We start from the raw sequence: 24156 nt of genomic DNA on the forward strand, positions 1-24156 counted from the left end.
AATGTATAGGTATGCTCAAGGCTTCACTTTATTAGACCAAACTTAGGTCAATGCAATCTGAACGAAACATCAACAGACTAGACGCAAAAGTGGCCCGTTAAGAGCAAAGAAGCCAACACTTTGTGCCGAAATGGAACGAGCATTGACTAGCTACCTACAAACGCGAGCCAGGGCTTAGCTTTCGCGATCAAAAGCAGCATACCCATACATTCATACATACATACATGTTACAACATACCCCACCCGGCTCTGATACAACATGCACCTAGCCGCCATCTTGGAAAAAAACATCCTCGTGCTCAAAAAACAGCGGACAGCTGGAGAAATCAGTTTTCACTCACGCAGCCTTAGAACCTACCCTCACCACCGCTACGGAGATCTTTCAAATTCGTGCACATCTAAATGCCCAAAACACACATTTTCTTGCAACTTATTTTTTTAGAATGACATTAAAAAAACATAAAATCGGCTCTCACCTCGAGACGCGTCCACTCAGCCACAAGACAGAACAGGAAAAGATGGCGCCCGGAAAACCTCGTCGGCTGGTCGTGTCGCGAGCGCCATCCATTGGATAAGTTTGGCACAATTCGCCCTGATACAACTTGGACATGATACAACTCTCCCCGTTCTCCCCTACATCACCGCTGGTGCGAGTTTGATGTCAGGCATTTTGCAAAATGCCTGGGAAAATATTTCAGGCAGTTTGCAAAATGCCTGGTGGGTCAGGCAGTTTGCAAACTGCCTAGGCATTTTGCAAAATGCCTGGCCGGTCAGGCATTTTGCAAATTGCCTAGGCATTTTGCAAAATGCCCGAGTTTTCACTTTGCCTGTAACAGCTATATTTCATCGGACTCCTAGTGAGCTTGTGCTGAACTGACCCCCAACAGGTTGGCGTTAATCATTATCTTTTTCCGATGCAAAAGCAAAATTAAAGCTAATTTGACATCAATCAGCGTCAATAACAAGATATGTTGAAAGTTCCTGGAATTTTCTTAATTTTCGCGGCGTTCATTGCAAAGTTATGAGGGCATAAATGGCGAAGGGTGATTGGGCGTTATCACACTCCATGATTAGGCCAACGTTCTTCCAGATATCGGATAAAGCAGCCGCTGTCATCCCTCTGTTCTCTGAAGCATCCCGCTGTTTGGTGGCAAAGGTCGGGTCATAATCGTGTACTTCAAATGAAGACTGTTCATGCACTGTGACGTATACGTCAGAACTCACTATGTCACTATGACTATAATAGAGCTATCAGCAATCGATTCTTCATCATGAAAACACGCGGACCTATTGTGAATGCAGGCACACGCGAGGCTGAGGCGGTTAGAACGCTGGGAAGTGGGAACACATGTCTTCCCTGCCCAGTGCCTACTGACGATCCAAGGAGAGAACCATTTGGGTATTTGCGCCTCTCACAGCATCTGAAAATGCCGAAACTTTGTCTGTTTTCTCGTAAATACAACATAACACAAGCAAATTAAATTAAAGTGTTTAATTTAATTTATTTGAATTTAACAACTTAATTTTTTTAATCATAAAACGTCAGCTTGAAAAAGCATAGCAACGCGAACGATAGCGAATTAGATGAACTATTGGAAATCGTAGAAACCCTTTAGGGAGATAACCCTCGCTGCATTAAAAACTTTCAGGATCCGTATATGTGCCTATACCCGCCCCAGTACAGTTCCCACCTAACTCATGTGATTTTTTTTATCCTTTTCCCGGAACTGTAGAGGAGTAGCTCTGGGGACATTTAGACGAATCTGAAGAGATACGTGTGGTGCTGACTTTTTACCGTGGCCGGCCGTGTTACAAAAGACGTTCGACGCTGGCAGATATCGCTGGACTTTATAAAACGGTGACTTGCATAAGAAACTGATAAATTTGCACTATTGAAATGCTTATGTCTGATGACTTTCCCTGGTTTTATTCCACTTCGCTAGCGCTATAGCTGCTTTTGAGTTATGGGAAGGCGGGCATAGTTAGTTTTAAGCAAACCTATTGCGTGTTTGTATCAAGGATATGAAATGTGAAATGAAAAAAATGTTATAAGCAGTGCACACGTCCTTTCACGACGCAGTCCTAACGGTTGCACCGGATGGATATTTACTTTCGAAGTCCAGAGTTTCCCATCGCCGCTCAAGAGACATTTAATGAGAAACAAAATCGGAAAGCGCCATGCTTTCCCCCTTTGTCTGATTCCATGACCATTAGGCGATGGACACCATATCAGCCAATCCCATCAGCAAGATTAGTGAGTGAAGTGCATGCATATGTAATGATGAATAAACTTATACAAAGTAAAAAGAAACGTAGTCATGCAGCCCTGTAGGTTTCTTTCACGAGTAGGGCAAAGTGGGGGCTTTAAATTTGTAATATGTAGATAGGTGGGCATTAACTGGGCTATTTTATTGAAATGAACGGAAGGACCACCACTTGTCGGAGCTTCTATCACCAAACAGCTTACCTCCAAGATGTTCCGAAAAAGGTTAGCCCAAATAAGCTTTAAAAATTAGGTACTACCTTTATTCAGCTCGTTTGAGTCTTTTACGACTTTTTGACGATGTACGTACCTAATGAGAAGAAGGTGGACAAAGTTTTAGGTGCATCGGTCGTGTTTAGCAGCAATGGTGGGCGTCAAATATATCGTTCAATTTTTGCGCCAATTCAAGCCAAGTTAAAAACCACCGTGGTAAGCGTCCATATTTGACCCGTATGCGGACTCGCAAGCTGCATAAAAACATGTGGAAGGAAAACGCGTGTTCACAAATGCTGCATTGTTGATCGGGAATCGAATTCTCAGCCAAGCTTGTCAATAGCAAAGCCCATTACAAAAGGAAAGACTGAAGTAAAGCCATGACCAAACCGCACCAATAATGCACGCACGACTGCCTGAACAAATGTGGACAGCATTTCAAACACCTTATGCGCTGAAGAACAGTGAAGCACTGCTGCAAAGCCCAGCTGATGCATCGCTTTTTGTTTGCTCAGTTGCACTGAAGCATTCGGTGGGGGTCTATCAGCGGAAATACTGTTGGTTTTGTTTATTGGATTCTTCTTGCATGCGCACAATCACAGTTTTTCGTTTTTTGGCCGTTTTTTTTTAAATGCACTAGCGATAAGAATGAACCGATTTCGCTTAAAATTCCGCAATTCAGTTCTCAATGCCTTAGGATAGCACTGAGTGAAAATGAAGTGGATTTATTTTGAAGTACAGGCTATATTGAAGCTTTCATGGGCATTTTTTTCTTCAAGAAACCCTGTATTACTGTATTTAACCCCCGTGGAAGTACCTATACCTACCTAAAGCGCATACCGTTTGTAGCGCCGATATCGTTTGTAAGTACAACTGATCGCACAATGAAGATGTGTACTCACAAGCACATGCATACTTCGGTCTTGCTAATGAAACTCTGCATAACAGCACGGCTCTTATTTGTTTGAACAGCACGGTTCAAACAAATAAAGAGCACAATGAGCAGCTCATTTCATTATTCACCCTATCCGGCTGTCAAAAAACGTTAAACAAGTCGCTCAGAGTATAGTGGTAACACCTTTTATAGCCGAAACAACAACATGTCGTATAGAAAAGTCAAAAGTCAAAACACTGCATGACACATTTTATTGATGATGGAATGCACTGAGAACTGAGGATGATCGTCGGCTGATGCGATCCCAAACTTTACATTAATGTCTATTGCCTACAGGAGTCCAGTGTCTGGCTGGATGACCGTAGAACCACAATCAGCGAAAGCTGCTTACGTCACCACGTGCTTTCTTCAGCTGGTGCGTGCTCTTACCCCATGGAATACGTTATAAAGTAATACCCTTGGCCTGCCATAAAAATATTCTCGACAGCCAGCATTTAAGTTCGTACGTTTGTTTACCTTCATGTTGCGGCTCCCGTATGAACAAAGCTCAAGCAGCAGTTGAAAGCACAGGCTTATGGTGCAAAACGTCACGTTGGTATATGCTATTTTTGTTCGCTGACTGTCGGTCAAAAGGTCAACGAAAAACCGTCGCTTTACGGAACGCCATTGCAGGAATCAGCACGCGCGTCGGACGTGACCGGCCGTCCCTCACTGCCGTGACAATATCGACGCCACTGACATCAGGTGTACAGACTGATGCGTGCAACCCTCCCTGGTGACAGTCCCGTCCCGACCCCAGCACTCACGTTAGCATGGCTGCAGCTGTGCGGTGCGCCTGGCCGCGGCCCGGTCAGCAGTCGGCGGCGGCGGCTGACCGATTCGGCAGGCAGTCCGGGAGAGGGAGGAGAGAGCCGGTCGGCGGCCGCCGCGTCACTGGCCGCCGCACGGCGATGACGCCGCGCCGCGCCGCTACCTGCCGGCGCCGCCACCAGACGCGGCACCGGCCGCCGCCAGGGGCTGCAGCCCGGCCCGGCGGTGAGCGCCGCGCTGCGCGGCAGCCGCGTCAAGGACGGACTTCCCCCGAGTCACCGATTCAGCGAGTCCCACCGAGTCAGCGAGATTTACCGACTCACTGTCACTGGAATCTGCACAGACTCTCACCGAGTCTCACCTGAACACCAGTTCCCACAGTCTCCCACCCAGGTACAGCTCATCAAGTCTCACCCAAGACACCAATACTCGCAGTCTCTCCCCGAGGAGCCTATACAATACCGCTGAGTCACATCGAGTCTTACCAAGTCTCATATAAGCACCAACTTTCACCGAGTCTCACCTAAGTAACTCCAACAAGTCTCAACGAGTATCCGAGTCTTACTCTTACGTAACATAACATAACACTTACTCGCCGAGTCTTATTTTATCACCTTTCCATGCTTCTATCCTCAGGATACTGAAATCTTTCTCCTCCACGCCACAACCCCCCTCCGGGCTGGACAGGCAACTTTATCTCATGCGGGCTGCTGCCTTGGAGCGGCACCGCTGCTCCTGAGGGAGCGCACCCCGTATCCGGGTGCAGTGAGTGCCTCGGGGCTGGGTGGCCTGTCCTCTGGACGGGCTCAGCCCCGGCGACTCACTAGGGTGCCTGCCCAGACCAATGTCTCCCCCTAATTCCTATCATCCTTCCGGCTCTGCAATGGTCTTGTCGACCGAAAGGGCCTAACCCAACAAAACAAAACAAACAAACAAATCTTATTTTACCTTACACCTCTCTCCGAGTCTTACCTTTGTGATGGCAACGGGCAGCAGTGGCACCAAGCACCGTCCACTAGCTTGGTACCGATTGTTCTTCGATATTGTTGTCAGACGAACGCCGCAGTCTGCACAATCGTAGGTGCAACGGCTCAACTAGCCTACCGTCGGTCCCAAACAAGTGCCCGTGTGTGTCATGTGTGTATGTGCGCGTGTAATTTAATAACATGGAACTGTTGCATTATTTATAGTCACCGTGTGATGCATGACATTGGAGTGAGGAACACTGGTGGCCATTAGGGGAGGGAAGAGGTGTGTGAGTCACACGGGTCACACTCACGACCCGTCTTCAGGTCAGGTTGTAAATTGTACCTAATTGTTAGTAGATTGTATGAGATGATTACTAGACCATCGATTTCGGGCTTCGGAGTTTGGTCCACCTTTGAACCCTATAGCCGCAAAAGTGCTAGAACACAAACAATAGGCCAAAGGATGTTTCTCATGGTGATACCCTCTTCGGCATTTGAATTTCGCCCCTAATTGAACGATATCCTTACGAAAACAAGCTCACCCTGAAAAGTGTATTTTCGCCAATCGATTCACACAGTGTTCGAAATTGTTCAATTCGACATACATAACATGCACTTTCCGATCAATTTATTTTGGCCCTATGTTTATAACCCTCTTGGCTCTTGCATTACTTTTTCAGCGTTTTAGAAGTGCTGCCTGGTCAGCCAACTACTTAGTGATGGTCAGGCATCAGCTAAGTTTAGTTAGCACTTGCTGTCGATGGCGTATATGGACGGTTGACATTAGTGCAGGTTCTCGCGGCCGATGCACGAAAAGGTTGATCCAGTGGCGCCTGGCGTCGTTTCTTTACAGACGTCTGGCTTCAACGGCTTCAATGGCACCAGCTGGGGCTTCGGAAGACGGCACCTACCGTTGGTGCAGGCCATCCCGGTGCCACACTGGCCAAACATACCCCAGGAACCACCGCACCGCTCGCCGGCGTTGTTCCTGCAGACGAAGCAGCAGCCACAGGGTAGCTTCTGGCGTCCCAGCGGTGCGCACTGCGCCTCGGTGGCGTCCGTGCACGGCGGACTGTCCGGGTGAGAGCAGGGCAGGCAGCGCAGGCCGCAGACCGGAGGCACCACCATCACTGTCAACACCATCAGCAGCCACAGCGGCAGCAGCAGTGCCGAGCCGGGACGGGTCCAGTGCATGACGAATGGACGGACGGACGGACGGCCGGATGGACGGACGGACGGACGGTTCGGACGGCGACTGCCTGTGGTATGTGTAAGGGCCTGCAGTGCGCTGCTTTATTCAGAGCACTGACATACGGGTGACGTGTCCGTTTCAAAGAGTGACATGTTAGGTTTCAAAAGTCACGTGGGCAGCTCTAGCCGTATATCAGCGGCCGGAGTGGCTAAATGTGAGCTGTCAACCTTGAATTTCACTGACGTTCGCCATGGTGGACAGGGGTTAGCCCGTGCATGGCTGGGGGTCTGCCATTTGCCAAGTCACGGGGACGTAACGTTAACTAGTTATTTCATAGTTGGCCACGCCCTGCAAACTGACTGTCTATAAAACTTGAGTTCAAATGGCGCAGGATAGCAAACGATAGTTCACAGCGAATACTTTCATACGCCTACAGCCCACCGCTGAAGTAGTGTGATGTCAAATGTGTGGTTTTACCAATCTCAACGGATGGCTTTGACCGACGATTTTTAAATGCGGACTGATTGAAAAGAAGACGTCAATAGATAAAGTTGTAGCTGCAAGGGTGAAGATACATGTAAGCTACATTTAAAGTCTCGTTGCAGTCAGGCTAATCGTTCCTAGGCTTCAGAAGCAGAACATACCCATGACTGCAACCACACATTACTTCTGCTGTGGACTGCACCTATGCCAACACGATATTCTTGTTCTCATATCAATGCACTGGGTTCATTAAAAGACAGGTCAAATTGTCAAATTTCCGCTTTTGAACATTTTTGGACTACTCGGCACATAACTCGTGAGGTAATAAAGTTAGAGCGTTGCTGGCGAGAAACGCAATCGACAGTTTTTCTTTGTTGCAAATACAGTGTTTACCGACTTGGCTACGGGACTTGCATCATGCTTTCTATTCTCTAGTGTTTTCAATAATGTTTTTTTTTTCAAAAGTAGGCTTAAATTGAAGCTATCTTCATTTTCTAGCATTTTTATAAAAGGTGTTTTATCATCAAGCCTATGTTTATAATTTTATTGAATTTGAAATGTGAACGAAAACATGCTGCTGTCACCCTTTGTAATTAGTAGTCGCATACCTTGATTTCTTCCTCTTTTGTCACACAGGCGTCAATTTCGGTAATATTTCGTTTCACCGCGCAAAACTTATGAACGAAAATAAACAAAAGGCGGTCTCAAGACAATTTTATGAGTTGTCTCCCAATTTTTACAATTAATGCTCACCAACGTGTTTCACCAAAAATGCAAAATTTTCCAATTGATGATGTGAGTGCAACAGGTCTCCTACACAAGCTGTGCTCCAGAATAACTCGAAAGAAAGGAGGTAAGTTCAAGTTTTGATCGCGATTTCAATGTTAAATCACGAATTAACAATGAATTGAAACTTTGAAACATTCATTTTTGCTTGAACTTAACATAGCATACTGCTAGTAATTCTAAGTCGTTCACTGCTTTTGACATTTTTCTTTTGCTCTACACCTGTAGTAAGCTGAAGCAGGCTCTACTGGCTGGCTAAACATAGATCAGAATCATGAGACATGATTTGGATTGCAGTCTGTAGACTAGTTGAGTGTCCTTTATGTCTCCATCCTAGTCTGCTGTCTGGTTAGTTCATCTGTCCATTTCTGAAGCTTTCAGCCAACCTGCCTCACTGGAAGATTATTGCTGTCACAATGTGACAAACAGCTTATGCTACTGGTGTACCTATTTTTTGCAGATGATGTACTGCCCTTCTTCCACCGAGCTCTTCTGCAGCTCTCCAGTGCTGATGGAGTGGCCAAGAAGGAGTACAACATGTTCATCATTGGTGAGCAGATCAAGAAACTGCTCGCCAAAAATGGAAGAGAGCGAGATGCTGTGGCATTTGGTGATCTCTTCAGAAGACTTCAGCATAGTGTAAGTCATAGACCCCATTTTGTGTCATATTGGATACGAGCGCTGCTAGGATCAGGCTGCTTGCTAAATGCAACTGATTCCCCAGTGAACTCAGTATGACCCTATTTTGTAAGTTCTTAGTCCCCTCTCTGGCTGCTGCGAGTGCTGAACAGCCAGGTGTCTGTGCTGTGTTTTCTGTGTTGTGTTTCGTATGCTGTAAGTTCTGACCTCCCTTTGACTGCAGCGCGTGCTGAAGAGCCAGGCATCGGTGCTGTGTTTCCTGCTGCACCTCAGTCGGCTGGAGACGGACCATGCTGAGCCAGCTGTGTTCCAGCGCCTGACTCCCGTCACCTCCCTGCCAGCAGTGGTCAGTGGCCAACTCCTGTGGAACTGCTATATAGCAGAACAAACATATTGTTTGAACGATCTGTATCATAGGTTAACAATAGGCAGTTAAACTTGGAGAAAGTAGGTCCATGCCTGCACAATATGTATTTACACACTTGAAAATGAGGGTGTGTATAAGAAGCAAGATTATGGATTATTTGTGTCATTTTTTCTTGTCGCTACACTGTTGCTAGCTCATTTTTTTGTCATTATTCTCAATCTTGATTGTGATCGTGCATCTAATAGGTACCTATGTTGGAGTTTTGCGGTCTTTATTCATGACTTTGATTTGATCATCTGCAGTTATCACTCCCTCATTGAAAAGGTCCATTCAATCAGTCCATCGTTCCCCGCCCTACCTCCCGTGAGTGCTGACTCGCTCGCTCCATCGGCCGCAGGCGCGCTCAGCTCGGTCGGAGGCCCGACACACGTCCGCAGCCACCAGCGGGTTCGTCTCGTCATCTGACCTGACTTCGGCACCTTCACTGTTGCCTGTCGGCGACCAGAGCAAAGGTGATCCTTCTACCTACGTCCGGATCGGGCGAGAACAAAGGGACGGGCTGACAGTGTGATACATTTTGTGGAAAAGAACGGAGGGTGGTCACTGGTCATGTGGATCACGGTTTTGTTTATTTACAAATTCACAATAAATCAGAAATCCCAAATTGAAAAATCGAAGAAATAATTCGATGGAAACTGGAGCCTGGAATCGTTTTATTGCTATGTTGTGTGTGCTTTTACTTTTCCAGACACTTGTTCGCTTAAGTAACAATACGGGCTCGTATTTCATATCTACTCTAACCCTATCTTGTTTGTTCCGTGAACGTTTTGCTGGTACGTTCGGCGGATATAGCCGCAGTGCGGTGACACTACGCGCCTCCTATCAACAGGCGGAGCCACCCTTGCGGTGGGGAACGGGACCAGGGGCGGCGGCGGTCAGCCGGGTACCAACGGCCTGCCACACAAGCCCAAACCGCCGCTCTTCACCAGTGAGTGAACGGGGCGGGCGGAAATGGGGCTGTAATCTCAACCCAAACCGCCGCTCTTTACCAGTGAGTGAACGGGGCGGGCGGGAATGGGGCTGTAATCTCAACCCAAACCGCCGCTCTTTACCAGTGAGTGAACGGGGCGGGCGGGAATGGGGCTGTAATCTCAGCCCAAATCGCCGCTCTTTACCAGTGAGTGAACCGGCCGACCGCTGAGCGGGGTTTGGGTTGGGGGTGCTTTAACTGTTAACGGACATTATTATTTGTTTTCCCGGGTTTCGTGAATGGCTTGCGTGCTGGTCGTTTTCGTTCCGCGTGATCACGCCTCCCTCCTGACGCTTTGAACGCCGTTCGCCGCCAGCCCGCTGCGAGCTCTCGGAGACGGTGCTGCTGCGGGAGGTCCTGTATGCATTCCAGGGGGTCGAGGGCAAGTACCTCAAGTCAGACGCCAAGCGCGACCACATCTCCATCGACCCAAAGGTCAGGCGGTGGTCAAAGCCGGTACTAGTGGCTCTACTGGGAAAACTGTGCTCGTATATCTTCAGCGAGCCCATTTCAGAAACGTTTTTTTTTTCGTTTGTGCCAGGGCTGCGGAGTCGATGGATTTTAGGGTGACTCCGACTCCGACTCCGGCTTTAAAAATCGACTCCGACTCCGACTCCAGCTCCGACTCCGACTCCGGACGGATCTATAAAATCCATATCGTGATACTGAAGCTCATAATGGATATGTTTTATCTTGCCTGAAACGATCCTTTGTGCGTTCCAGGGCTTAACGTTGCAAATATGCATAAAAACAATATTCAGAATTAACAAGCAGGTTCTGGGGAATTCACCGTCTTCTGCTTCTTTCACTGAAAACGTTCGTCTAAAACAGCGAAGTGGTCATTTTTTTTCGACAAAATCTAATTTCGAGAGCAGTATCGTCAATTCAACAGGTGCAGTGCATGACGTGGAGCCATGCAGCGTTAACTCCGACTCCGGAGTCGGAGTCGGAGTCGGTAAGATTTTGGCGACTCCGACTCCGGGCAGAATTGTCGACTCCCACCGACTCCAACTCCGACTCCGACTCCGCAGCCCTGGTTTGTGCGGATTTTTAGGTGACTTGAAACACAAATCACGTAATGTATAGTTGCGTTGGAGTGTTTTTGTTGGAAACTCATTTACTTTCCGAGCTCATAACTTTAGTGCTGTCATAAATGCATTTCCCCTTCGTCGGCGCCGCTGACCCATTTTCGGTGCCAAAGGAGGCATTGCCACATCATAGTGCCCATGGTATAATTCGGAATGATTTACTTTTTCTTCTAAGTGCGTTTGCAATGCACCTCAACTTCAGTTGCAATTACAGCCGTCGTGCAGTGGTGAAAGCCGCAGATGCATCGCAGGAGTCTAATCACAACCGAAATGGACCCATAACAATAATTCTTACCGTTCAGTGTGCCGCTACTTCAATTATTGCCGAAACTTCAGGTGTATATTATGAACGTCGAAGCCACAATGGCTCAGGCTATCATTATTGCCGACCATCGGATGATATAGATCGTCACAAATTACGTAGCACTCTGGGAAATCATCACGATATTTAGGAATGCGAAGTTCATGACATGGCTTCAGAGACCCCGAAGCATATCTTCTTGATTGTTTTACAAGGTACAATCGTCTCTTTGACTGTGTTTTAACCCGGCACCGCCTGGGCTATTTCCGTACCCACGACAGCCTGGGGGGGGGGGGGGGGGTCGGATCCGACCCCCCCTGTTATCTCGAGAACCAATGGTCGCATCGAGCCCCGCGAGGCGGCGTTCGAAAGGTCTCTACGAGACCTTCCCAAAGCACTCTTAAGATTTTAAGATTGAGGTCAACTTTCGGGTCAAGGTCAGGTCAAAGGTCAAATTCTGGGGTTTTGCATGATTAGGCTTACGGACAGCGGAATCGATAGCTGCTGCTCGAAACTCACCAAAAATGACCTCAAAGGCCTAGTGAAGGTACCATGTGCGTATAGGGGTCATACTAAGTACGGGTCAAGGTCAGGTCAGGTCACGAAAGGTCACGGTTTTCACTTTCTGCTACATAGGCGTGCGACACATGTTTTATGGCTTATTTTTCACGCCGAATCCGATGGTAATGGTTATATGTGACCCCAAGTCACTGTGCTGGTGATAAATGTGCATTGAAAGCATAAAAAATTGTTTATACCATACGAGGGCTGAGAAAAAAGGTCAATTTTTCAACTTTTTATTTTTGACATAAAAATGCACTTTTCTAGACGAGCTTTGTCCCAGGAATCTAGTGGTGCCATTTGTTTTCACATGCGATGTTCAGAAGTGCCTCTAATTCACGAAAATGCTTATGACGTCACCATGCCCTATGCATGTTGGAGCTATTTTTTACAATTTGGGGGTCAAAAATCAAGATAGAAAGTTGAAATTTGGGACATCTAATGTTCTAATAGAGCTCTATAACATATATTCCGGTTTTTTGGAAATTCTCAAAATTTTGGATTTTATTAGCTGTTTTCCAAGAAATGTAATTTTTTGAATTTTTAGGGGTGAAAAACGCATTTTAAGGAAAATCCGAGATAGCCATTTTAAAGAACTCGTTGAGCTGCGTCTATACATGTCCTTAATTTGCAATTTGCTTCAAACCCTGATTTTTGGCGATTTTTTAAACATTTACCACTTTTTGACTAAAAACGCCGTGTAGTTACATCACTAAAATCGATATATCTCAAAATTTTTTGGAAATTTTTTCTTAAAAATTACATAGAAGACGTCAAATTGATGGGGGAGAAGGTATGCCAAGTTTCAAGTTGATAGCGTAAGCGGTTCTTGAGTTATTCAAGAAAAACGGAGGGGGGGGGGGGGGGTCGGATCCGACCCCCCAGGCGGTCGCGGGTTAAGCCATTTTAGAACTGGCTCTTCGCTGTTGTTTGCGCTACCCAGCATTGCAAGCCGTGCTACTGCGTACAATATATACAAAGAATAAGTAAAGATGCGGCGCGTTTGTTCGTACCGTTCGTGCCGTACCGTGCGGTGCGTTTGTTCGTATCTGTGTGTTCTGGCAGGTGACCATCACCCCCAGTGAGTACTATATCGTAATGTGTTCTGCAGGTGACGATCAGCCCCAGTGAGTACTATATCGTAATGTGTTCTGCAGGTGACCATCAGCCCGAGTGTTCGGTGCACGGTGCTCCGGCTGGTGGAGCTCGGCTGGCTCCACAGCCGCGTGCGCCTCTTCTGTCGCTCGGTAGCCGCTCGGCCCGACGCCGGCCTGCTCGCGCAGAGCCTGGCCTCTGTGCTCCGCGAGCAGCTCGAGCAGTTCTACCGGCTGATCGCGCTCATGGAGGCGCAGGTGAGAGGGGTGGGGTAGCCTGCTGCCGCTGGTTAGTCGGGGGGTGAGGTGGTGGGGTGGCCCGCTGTCGCAGGTAGTAGATGAGAAGAGTTGGGGTGACCCGCGTCCGCATGTTTGTCGGGAGCAGGAGGTGGGGTGGCTCGCTGCTGCTGCTGCTAGTTCGGGCCGGCGAAGTTCCATAACTATGGAGAGTTAAGTGTATTACACCGTGCTGCTACCGCCGCTGGCTGGCCGCTGGTGTCTTAGGGTCGAAATTGACTAAGCCCGTGCCAATCCATCTTTCACTATTGCTTGCCAGATATATTTGTCTCACTCTCAATATTGCTCATTGTTCAATGTTCACGTTCTTTCAGCGTTGTGAATTACAGGTTATGTGCACTACTATATCCTCATCTCTTTACAGGGGTTTATTTCTTTCATTCCCCCGTACCTACCCCGTCGTTTTCTATGGTTTGTCTCCTCTCCCACTCCGAGTGCTGACCTCCCCTCCCCCAGCTGAAGTGTCTGCTCTTCTCGCTGCCCCACCCCTCATACTGCCCTCCCCTCCCCGCTCCGCCCTCACCTGGGGTAGGTATCTGTTCTACTCCCTGCCCCACCCCGCATACTGACCTCCCCTCCCCTCCCCTCCGTCAGCTCTCTGGAGGGGAGATGGACGGCGAGCGTCTCACCCTCCGACGGCTGAACGTGTGGACGCTCGACCCCTTCTTCCAAATGCGCTTCTTGGCGTCGCTGACGGATGCGTGCGGCGGTGAGACGGGCGGCGCTCTGGCCTCGGTGCTACACCGGCACCTGAGTCACGGTGACCCGGCCCTGGTGGCTACTGTTCGACACCTGCTCAGCAAGGTAGGTGAAGGAGGGAACGCAGTCAGTAGGGGAAATATTGGGAGCGGAGTGGAATGGTAAAGGTAGACGCCGGAGGGGCACAGTACTAGTAGTATTAGTAAAGTAATCTTGCACAGTGGGGTCGGGAGATATGGGGACCATGAGTGCAGCAGATTGGTCTTAGTGAGAGTGGGAGGGGCACAGTCGAGTCAGGTAAATGGGAGCAGGAGGACTGGCATAGGTAGGAGTTTGAGGGGCACTGTTGTATGAAATATGGGGAGCAGGAGGGGAGACTGGCTTTGGAGTTGGAGTGGGCACAGAGTCAGATTGCGGAGTTCTACTCGTATAGCCTCGGTAAATACGGTGAACGGCAGCGGAGACTGGCTTCGGTAGGAGTTGAGCGGGCACAGTCAGTCAGGGAGATATGCTGACCGCTACTGGAGTCTGACCGAGCTGGGTGCTTGGGGTGCACAGTCCATTGGGGTAGAAAATTTGGGGCTCGTAATCGTTAGTGGAGGATGCAATGCAACATACTCTTGGACTATGGAGTAATTGCATACCTTGAGGGGCCGCCCCAGCAGGGGCTAGATGGCGCTGCTGTACCATGCTAGAGTACAACCACAGTACAACCTAGGGGGCGCTGTTTTCCATTGTGGGATCTGTCCATATGGCACATTGCGATTTTGGACAAAATCCGTTATTCACTGATTTTGCTCCGCTTAGATGGTTTCTTTGTTTTTTTTTTTAACGTACAGAGCGTTACGATTAGTCTGCGCACAGGGACAGCTTTATTTTAACTTGCAAATAGAATCATCTTTGAACTATCGAGTTGTCATCGAATACTGGCGAATAGCTGGTGATGTAAGTAACGGAACATAATTTTGTAAGTACCTAACGATAAACTATCATTTAATTAAATAATTGTTTTTCATGGCAATGATGTGGGTCGTTTTGCCGACACTCTGTATATCATGTTTGATTCTTTTTTTTTTTTTTGCCCAATACGGTTTTCTGTGTTGTACTGAAGTTGGGTGAAAGCCTGTAAGTGAGAATAACAATTTGGAGCAAAACTTTGCCCCCCCCTCATTTTTTTATACTAGCAAAACGTCCTCCGGGCCGGATTTGAACCAGCGACCTATGGATGCCTGACCTTATCCGCTACAGTCCACCGCTCTACCAACTGAGCTACCAGAGGGCCGGGTGGTGGCGTGCACTTGTTCCGTTAGACCGTGAAAGTAGGGCAAGGCTTGATGATGACTGGCTGAGTGAAAGCAATGTGCTCCACATCCTGATATTTCGATATCATCGTTCTGTCAGCCCGTCAACTTTCGTTCCTCTGGTAGCTCAGTTGGTAGAGCGGTGGACTGTAGGGGATTACATCAGACATCCATAGGTCGCTGGTTCAAATCCGGCCCGGAGGATTTTTGATTTTCTCGAGCTAAGTAGCGCATCGTAGACTTGTGGCATGTGACTTCCTTGTCTGCAGTGCCATACATAAGCACACTCGTATAAATGGCGTAAACGTGATTTTCTAGGGCTGACTACATTTAGAAGGATCGTTACGTCGACCTGTATTATCATGCCTGTCGGACAAAATAGAGAAGTACGATGCTCCGTAGTGGTGGGCAGGGCTGCGGAGTCGATGGATTTTAGGGTGACTCCGACTCCGACTCCGACTCCGACTCCGACTCCGACTTCAAAAATCGACTCCGACTCCGACTCCAACTCCGACTCCGACTCCGACTCCGACTCCGGAAGGTTCTATTAAAATCCATATCATGATATTGAAGTTCATAACGGAGATGTTTTTATCTTGCCTGAAACCATCCCTTGTGCGTTTCAAGGCTATGCGTTGCAATTATGCATTAAAAATAGCTTGCAGAACTAAGAAGCAGGCTCTGTGGACTTCACCGTCTTCTGCTTCTGTCGCTGAAAACGTTCGTCCAAAACGGCAAAATGGCTTTTTTCGACAAAATCTAATTTCGAGCGCAGTATCGTCAATCAAACAGGTGCTCAACGCCAAATCAAATTGACGTTGAGCCATGCAGCGTTAACTTCGACTCCGGAGTCGGAGTCGGTAAGATTTTGGCGACTCTGACTCCGACTCCGACTCCGGGCAGAACTGTCGACTCCGACCGACTCCAACTCCGACTCCGACTCCGACTCCGCAGCCCTGGTGGTGGGCCTAGGGGCGTGAGCGGAGCGCGTTTGTCGGCATTTTTTTTTTTTTTTTGCTCGGCCAGCCTAGTGCCAGTCTCGAGCGGTGGGACAGTTAACCCGGCAATTTTGGCCGGGATGCAAAAGTTACGTTAAACCGGTTTATGTTAACCCGGGAGCAAATAACGTGGGAGCCTATCTTAGGTGTGGCAAAGCTAACGGGAGTACTTACTTGTTGCCGAAGTGCCGAAAGAAGGTGCTGGAACCGAAAACACAGCATTGGTTCATGTATTTATTAACATTCATACACACAGTCATACTTGTGCAAGGTGTCAGTGTTCGGTTGTGGGGTGTAATAGCCAGGGAAAAAGTTCTATGAACTGAAAAACCCGGCGCCTATTGCAAAGGGAAAAACCCCGCGCTGAAGCCAAAATAGCGCGGGGAAAAAACCCTGTATCGTTTAAGCTAATGTGTAGGAGGGTGACGAAGAGGGACAGGGAGGTGACTCCGCGCGGGAAAGGGCACCCGGAGGCCAGGCAGTAAAAGCTAAGCCCCCAGTCGGTGTTGACGCTCAACGATCTCGGCCCAATCGACCTGATCGGAGCGTGCAATATGGAGTCACCTTAAGCAAGAATGGAAAATCAATCACAAGCACATACAATCAACGAAGAAATAAACCGAGGCGCAGCGGAGAGAAAACGGCGTAGATGAATGTCAGAGAGGAGGAAGTTTCTGGCACTAGGCCAGGCCGGGGGGTTAAAGTTCGTGGAGAAGTCGCGCGTCCTTGAGGAATGCGAAAAGTTTTTCGAGGAGAAGTGGGTGGTCATCTCCCAAGAGAGTGGGGAGATCCAGGTTGAGGCCATGTGAAGTAATGTATTGAGTTATGTGACGCCGGTGATGGTGGAGGTGTGGGCAGTGTAGTAGTATGTGTTGTATGGTGTAACATGTGTGTGGGGTGCAGTGTGGGCATGTTGGTGGGGGTGCTCGGAGAATTAGAAACCGGTGTGTAAGTTGTGTATGTCCAAGCCTCAACCTGGCGAGGACTCTTTCTTTTATTCTCGAATCTTGAAACGACGTGTAAGCCGCTGTTTGTGATGCTCAGTCAGTGGATGTTTGTGTTTGTGTTTGTTTCACATACGTGTGAGCCGCTGTATGTGATGCTCAGTCAGTATGTTTGTTTCACAGACATGTGAGCCGCTGTTTGTGATGCTCAGTCTGTGTGCTTGTATGTTTGTTTTGCAGACGTGTGAGCCGCTGTATGTGATGCTCAGTCAGTATGTTTGTTTCACAGACACGTGAGCCGTTGTTTGTGATGCTCAGTCACTGTGTATTTGTTTGTATGTTTGTTGACAGGCGTGTGACCCGCTCTTTGTGATGCTCAGTCAGTGTGTTTGTTTGTTGACAGACGTGTAAGCCGCTGTTTGTGATGCTCAGTCAGTAGATGTTTGTGTTTGTTTTACTGATATGTGAGCCGCTGTTTGTGATGCTCAGTTTGTGTTTGTTTCACAGACATGTGAGCCGCTGTTTGTGATGCTCAGTCTCTGTTTGTTGACAGACGTGTGAGCCGCTGTTTGTGATGCTCAGTCAGTGGATGTTTGTGTTTGTTTGACAGACGTGTGAGCCGCTGTTTGTGATGCTCAGTCAGTGAATGTTTGTGTTTGTTTGACAGACGTGAGGCGAGCCGCTGTTTGTGATGCTCAGCCAGTGTGTTTGTATGTTTGTTTCACAGACGTGTGAGCTGCTGTTTGTGATGCTCAGTCAGTGGATGTTTGTTTGTTTCACAGACGTGTGAGCCGCTGTTTGTGATGCTCAGTCAGTAGATGTTTGTGTTTGTTTGACAGACGTGTGAGCCGCTGTTTGTGATGCTCAGTCAGTATGTTTGTTTTACAGACGTGTGAGCCGCTGTTTGTGATGCTCAGTCAGTGGATGTTTCACAGACGTGTGAGCCGCTGTTTGTGATGCTCAGTCAGTGGATGTTTGTTTGTTTCACAGACGTGTGAGCCGCTGTTTGTGATGCTCAGTCAGTGGATGTTTGACGGTGAGCTGGAGGACCGGCACAGTGAGCTGTTTATTGCCGCCGATCCGTCCGTCACAGACGACCGGCTCTGGCACGACAAGTACCAACTCAGGTGGGTCAATCGGGGTGCAAATGTCCATCTAAGTGGGGGAATCGGGTGCAAGTTTGGGTGCAAGTACCAGGCACCAGCCCAATTGAGTGAGTGTACGATTACCATCGACTCTGAGGCGAAAACTGAACCTGGCCAATGATTTGCTGGTGAACTCGTGTGATTTTATGGACTCACAGCTGTGTAGAAGAGAGGGCGGGTCATTTTACAATGTTCAGCTATAATTCGCTCGGTGGATTTGTGCGGCTGAATACGCTCGCGTACAGCAAGCTGTGGTAGGTGCTCATTTTTATCAAATACATGCGTGCTGTGGCAGTTTCGCACGCGCCTTTTTCGTGATACGATCGTTTCTGATGACTGACATGCCAGCTAACACCACCATTCGCCCGTCTGTGTGCTCTTTTCCCACACAGGGACTCTCAGATCCCCAGTTTTTTGACGGTGGAACAGGCCCGTCAGATACTGGCCACCGGGAAGAGTATCAACTTTCTGCGCCAGGTGTGCAGGGACGACAGCGGCATCCGCGGCATCGAGTCCCTCCGCGCCACCTTCGACGCCATCAACGGTTAGTGAGCCGCTGCAGTTCGGGCTTCACAGTTCACTCAGTGACGACAGATAATTGTCGTGGTTTCGTTAGAGCGGGTATTATTTGTAAGCGAGGAAGCGTAAGCTGTAATCGCGATTCGCGAGCTCTATTTCTGAGTGAGGTGCCTCCTTTCATCTCGCTCGGGTGCCAATGACCAACGATCTTATGCCTGCGCATTGTCTGCGTTTTGTTCACAAGGTGATTATTTTCCACATTCCACATTCAATTTTCATTTTGTCAAATGTCCATCATCTTCCCCGTTCGTGCGTCTGTCCAGTGTAGGCACTGTTGACTGTACCGTACCCCGTCTGTCTGTATCCGTCCAGTGGAGGCGCTGTACCAGGAGGATGGTACCGGCAAGCTCAGTTTGTCTGTGTTTCTTTGTCCAGTGGAGGCGTCAGTACCCTGTCTGTCCGTCTTTGTCTGCCCAGTGTAGGCACTGTACCGTACCCCGTCTGTCTGTATCTGTCCAGTGGAGGCGCTGTACCATTGTCTGTCTGTATCCGTCCAGTGGAGGCACTGTACCAGGAGGGCGGTACCGGGGCTCAGTACCCCCGTCTGTCTGTGCTTATCTGTCCAGTGGGTACTGTCAGTACCCTGTCTGTCTGTTCTGTTTTATCCAGTGGAGGCGCTGTACCAGGAGGGCGGTACTGGCGAGCTCAGTACAGGGGACAGGGGGTCTATCTGTGCTTATCTGTCCAGTGTAGGCGCTGTACAGTACCCTGTCTTTCTGTCTGTATCCGTCCAGTGGAGGCGCTGTACCAGGAGGGCGGTACCGGCGAGCTCAGTACCACCATCACCTCGGTGTACCGCGAGACGGCCCGGCATGTGCTGGACACCATGTGTCAGAAGTACCAGTTCCTGGAGAACCTGCAGGCCATCCGGCGCTACCTGCTGCTCGGCCAGGGCGACTTCATCCGCCACCTGCTCGAGCTCATTGAGTGAGTCGACCGTACCGTACCGTATGTATTTCATGAGCTCTGAGGCTTGAGCGAATAGAGCAAGTATGTGGACGATAAATTCGGGAACGCTCGCTAAAGCTCGCGAGTACGTTGCTGGGAAATGATATACTTTTTATGACGTGAGCTGTGAATGGTGACTATACCTCAGACAATAATAAGTACCTAATAAGTAGTGTTTGATGCATTCAGAGTAAATCTACCTGAAAGCTTACTCTATTTTGGACTCGTAGCAAGACGTAACTCAGTCCCCTGCTAGCTAGCTCCAACCTTCCGCCGGCTAACTCGGACTCTCCCCGCTCTCAGACCTGAGCTGTGCAAGCCGGCCACGACGCTGTACCCGCACAACCTGAACGGTATCCTGGAGTCTGCGATCCGCGCCACAAACGCTCAGTACGAGGAGGCGGACGTGCTGAAGCGGTTGGATGTGATGCTGCTGAGCGTGTCACCCGGGGACACGGGATGGGACGTGTTCAGCCTCGACTACCACACGGACGGACCCATCCGCACGGTGAGACGGCAGGTGTTATAGAGCGGGGGCGAGATGGGAGGGGTGCTGGAGGGCGCAAATACGAGTTTTATATGTGGGTAAGTGAATTCAGTGAGGTGTGTATTGGTGTGCGTTTTTTGTTTTGAGTTTTGTTTTGTGTGTTTGTGACTTGTGTTATCGTTTTGCGATGCTATCCCGGTTATAAGTTTTTTAACCTTGATATAATACGTGTTGACAATATTGGTCACTGTTGTTCCTTAGATCTTGGTTTTACCTTTCTACATTCTTTTGAAGCAATGTTGATTTGTAGAAAACAATTTTACGGCATACCGCTTGAAACCATCACAATTTCAGCGTTGTATCTAAAACTGCTGAATGTCATATTCACTGCCTCTTTTCAGTCACTGAACTGCGTGTTTGTGTTTTCGGCAGATTTTCACGCCCCACTGCATGACCAACTACCTGATGCTGTTCAACGCGCTGTGGCGGGCCAAGCGGATGGAGTTTGTACTGTCCGGCGTGTGGAAACGACAGACGCTGCTCGCCAAAATGACCAGAAGTGAGCTGTGGCGAATAATGTGGGAAAGGGGACTTCGGTCCGGTAGGGCTGTAGTATAGCTTAGGACTTGGCGACAAGAGAGGATCAGTATCACGACATATTGGAGGCTCGACGAATGTTTTCACTTGTTAGGTTTTTAATAAATGTTTCAATAAACATTTGCAAGGCCCTGAGTTACTTTCAGCGACATGACTATGAGCGAATGTGCCGCTCAGCATGGATATCGTTAAGTGCTTGTTTTCCTGCTGGTGCCTAGTTATCCCCCGCACCATCGTCATAGACTACTACGGAGGCCGTAGTGCGAGTGTTCATTATGAGTGAGCGCCCCGCCCCGTCCTACCGCCAGGTCTGACGGAGACCAGTGTGGTGCTGCACCTGTGTGACGTGCTGACCTCACAGATGGTCCACTTCATCCACCAGCTGGCCTACTACATCACATTCGAGGTGAGGACCCCGCTGGAGTCCGGTGGGTGGCCGCAACCTAGTTCAGCTAGCTAACCATGTAGGATACCATTTATCTAGCCACCCGGTCAGGACGGCCAGAATGTAATCCGGTCAAATTCAGAACTTCATTTCGGAAATTCAGAGATGTCAGATCTTACAATTTGATCGTCGCATCCAAGCTAGTGGCATGTGCCCTTGTAGTGGAACGTCTTTAACACGAACCAGTGAGTACCATGAGCCACGGACCAGTCTTTTGTCGGGAGGTGACCAGATAACCCGTTTGGAATCCCCTCTTCTCGAACGATTCTCCACATCTCACCACCGCCCACTCCTCCCTCATTCTTTTTTCCCCATCGACCGTCCCCCCAGTTGGTGGACCTCTCGCAGTCCATCCACCTCTGCCGGCTGACCTCCCCCCTCCCCTCCTCCACAGGTGATGGAGTGCTCGTGGGCGGACCTGACCACCAAGGTGAAGCGCGCCGCCAGTCTGGACGAGGTGATCGGAGCGCACACCGAGTTCCTCAGCACCATCATGTCGCGGGCGCTCATGGACGACCGGTCACAGGTCAGTGGGAGGGGTAGTGGGGTAACGGGGTAGCAGAGACTGCGGTGGGCGGCGTCTGGGGACCACTGTCCAATGGTATTGGGAAGTATGTTGTGGTGCTGTCATGGGAATGATGGCATAATAGTTACTGTGGTAGGATAAGCTGGTGTTTTGTGGTGCCGATTTTCATTTTGGGAGCTGTTTTTATCAGTTTCCTGATCACTAAATGCTTTCTTCTCAGAAACAGCCGATCGACTGCCTTAGGTTTCGAAACGCTCGTTCCAGCTAAGTGTTTGCCGAAAGCGTATAGATAGATCAACCCCGTGTCATGCGTGAAGTGAACCTACTGCCATAAGAATGCTGTGTATTGCCATCTCGAGCAGCCCCACTGACTTACTCATGTTGCAGGACATGCTGCACCAGCTGCGGGTCATCTACGACCTGATCCTGCAGTTCCAGATCCTGCAGGAGCGGCTGTTTAACCGGGTGGAGGAGGAGCTGACGCGCCGCGCCCAGTACGCCGCGCAGGTACGCGGGTGTACACTGTAAATTGTTTACAGACTGACATCTTCATTTGAAGGCGGGGACTCGGGGGTCGACGTGAGCTAGTGTGAGCTCAGGCAGGCCACTCAGCGGTGCTCTAGTCATTCACTTGATATTTCATCATCCGATTCAAGCTGCTTGTTTTACAAGCACTTCTTAAGCCATTCGTTAAATCCAGAAAGGTTTCGAATACGCATCACAGTGTGCAACTTGCTGCTGTCAATTTGTTCATTTTCATTTTCAATCTTCATTTGACCACTACCGCCTATGTCTGTCCCATCGTCAGATCTCCGCGCGGACCAAGGCCGGCCAGTACGGGGCGACCTCTGCTGACGAGGCGGCTGAGACGGAGCGACGCAGGGAGTTCTGCAAGGCGTTCCTGCCGGCCACCAAGGCGCAGCTGCAGAACCTGACACAGGGCTATCAGGTGAGGCGGGAGGACACACGCTGAGGGCGCGCTGAGCGATATAGTGACGGTACTGTAGGCTGGTTGAGGACAAGAGGTACGGTGGTCTGCAAACAGCGTACCGAAATGTAATTTTCCTGTCTTTAGTCGGTCTTTCACACCGTCAGTGTTTTAATAATCGTAATAATTTCTTTTCATTAGTTGCTACTCACGTATTGTGCCCATGACGCATGTAATAGTTGAGAAATTTAACGTTCGCCATACCCATCTATTGGCTCCTCTCACTCAAAACTGTTAGCAATTCCCTGATGTAAACAAATGGAGCATCTCAGCTGCTGCGTGGTCTGACATCTATCCCTCCGCCCGACAGAACATGGTGCTCGGCTTCCTGATGATGCTGTCCTCTCAGGAGGACCTGAGCCTGCAGTACCTGAGCTTCCGTCTCGACTTCAACGAGCACTACCGCAGCAAAGACTCGCGTCTGTCACTGCCACTCACTTACCACCATCGGCGTATGAGCGGCATCGGAGTACGACTCTAGGTTAGACCGTGAGCGGTGGGCTCCCTGTGGAAGGGGACGAGCTGATTGAGGGGTCGGAATGTGGGAAGGGATGTCGCGATGGCGAAGATGGAGCATCATGTGCTTGGAGATTCGTCAGGTCACACAGGCTGGTCTCTGTGACAAGATTTTCTCGCTGCAGCCGACCTATGGTATGTTGGTAGGAAGTCTCAAGACAGCCACCTTTTAGCCATGTTCGTTATAACCTAGTGAGCGCTCAGCAGTGTTCAAGGTTGGAGACGGTCGCAGTGGACGTGTAAATCCATCGACAATTTACCGCCGTACTGCCATAGTTTCAGCCTTCAGCCAGCCATAGCTTCAGCCTTAGTCGCGAGCGCTGCCTGGTACAGCGCGTCGCGCGGCACGCAGCTAGCCATGACTTGTTACAAAGCTTTCGGGCGGCGCCTGTGTAGGAGGCGTGAGCCACGCGTCGTCACGTGACGGCGATGCTGGTGGCAGATGTGTCTGCCCTGTTCGGAGGTGAGCGGTCCAGCTAACGCTAACACCGACTGACGTATAATGTAGCGCGCTGTCGCGTATTTGTGAGATCGGTCGACCTGCCGGGTGTCTCCGGCGGGCCGGCTGGAGCCAGTCATTCCCTGTTCGCAGCTCTGTCGGCTCGAGCTCTGTAGTCTGAGAGGGCCCACAAGGGCGCGGAGTTGAGTTGACGTGTCTGAGTTAGCCGTGTCTGGTGTCGTGAGCTGGACAGTAGCAGCCGCAGAGTGTGAGTTAGCCGAGAGTTGAGTATGAGTTAGCTGAGAGTTGAGTGCGAGGTAGCTGAGAGTTGAGTGCGAGGTAGCTGAGAGTTAAGTATGAGCTAGCTGAGGGATGGGTGTGAATTTGCTTGAGTTCGGGCTATTGTCCGAACGACGTCAAGTGTCATGTAATCGCCATGCTCGTGGGGTGGGTCGGTACAAGGCATTAACCCGCTCGCTCATTGTCTTCACATGTGACTGTGACTATGCCATCCATTGTGACTAGAGGCCAAATATAACACAATCAACTACTCACTA

General features: G+C 49.4%; 3 protein-coding genes across 3 annotated transcripts in view; 1 reads left to right on the forward strand and 2 right to left on the reverse strand.

The window, feature by feature from the left end:
• The window catches only part of LOC122368974 (glutathione hydrolase 1 proenzyme-like), a 28510-nt gene extending 24105 nt beyond the window's left edge, over window positions 1–4405 (reverse strand). The window contains exon 1 of the mRNA XM_043343318.1: window positions 4178–4405. Coding sequence (XP_043199253.1) covers window positions 4178–4185 — 8 coding nt within the window. The 5' untranslated portion in view covers window positions 4186–4405. The remainder of the gene's footprint in view (window positions 1–4177) is intronic.
• Window positions 4406–5932: 1527 nt separating this feature from the next.
• On the reverse strand, window positions 5933–6343 carry LOC122368913 (insulin-like growth factor-binding protein 7). Its single transcript, XM_043343236.1, has one exon. The coding sequence runs from the start codon at window positions 6341–6343 to the stop codon at window positions 5933–5935; it is 411 nt and encodes a 136-aa protein (XP_043199171.1).
• Window positions 6344–7451: 1108 nt separating this feature from the next.
• Window positions 7452–24156, forward strand: LOC122368982 (gamma-tubulin complex component 3-like). Its single transcript, XM_043343328.1, has 18 exons — window positions 7452–7677; window positions 8071–8249; window positions 8473–8595; window positions 9014–9128; window positions 9506–9604; window positions 9963–10081; window positions 12754–12948; window positions 13582–13791; window positions 17920–18056; window positions 18467–18618; window positions 19388–19580; window positions 19905–20109; window positions 20521–20647; window positions 20994–21091; window positions 21525–21656; window positions 22044–22163; window positions 22465–22605; window positions 22955–24156. The coding sequence occupies exons 1-18, from the start codon at window positions 7542–7544 to the stop codon at window positions 23123–23125; spliced, it is 2652 nt and encodes an 883-aa protein (XP_043199263.1). The 5' UTR covers window positions 7452–7541; the 3' UTR covers window positions 23126–24156.

This window comes from Amphibalanus amphitrite, unplaced genomic scaffold (assembly GCF_019059575.1).
Source record: "Amphibalanus amphitrite isolate SeventyFive unplaced genomic scaffold, NRLGWU_Aamphi_draft 000033F_arrow, whole genome shotgun sequence".
NCBI classification, from domain to species: Eukaryota; Metazoa; Arthropoda; class Thecostraca; order Balanomorpha; family Balanidae; genus Amphibalanus; species Amphibalanus amphitrite.

What these genes read in the sequence shown, in the direction of transcription:
- LOC122368913 (XM_043343236.1), bottom strand. Translation starts at nt 6,343, where the DNA reads ATGCACTGGACCCGTCCCGGCTCGGCACTGCTGCTGCCGCTGTGGCTG.
- LOC122368982 (XM_043343328.1), top strand. Translation starts at nt 7,542, where the DNA reads ATGAGTTGTCTCCCAATTTTTACAATTAATGCTCACCAACGTGTTTCA. An exon ending in TCACCTCCCTGCCAGCAGTG is followed by an intron (nt 8,596 to 9,013) that starts GTCAGTGGCCAA and finishes CATCGGCCGCAG; the next exon opens with GCGCGCTCAGCTCGGTCGGA. An exon ending in CACCTTCGACGCCATCAACG is followed by an intron (nt 18,619 to 19,387) that starts GTTAGTGAGCCG and finishes GTATCCGTCCAG; the next exon opens with TGGAGGCGCTGTACCAGGAG.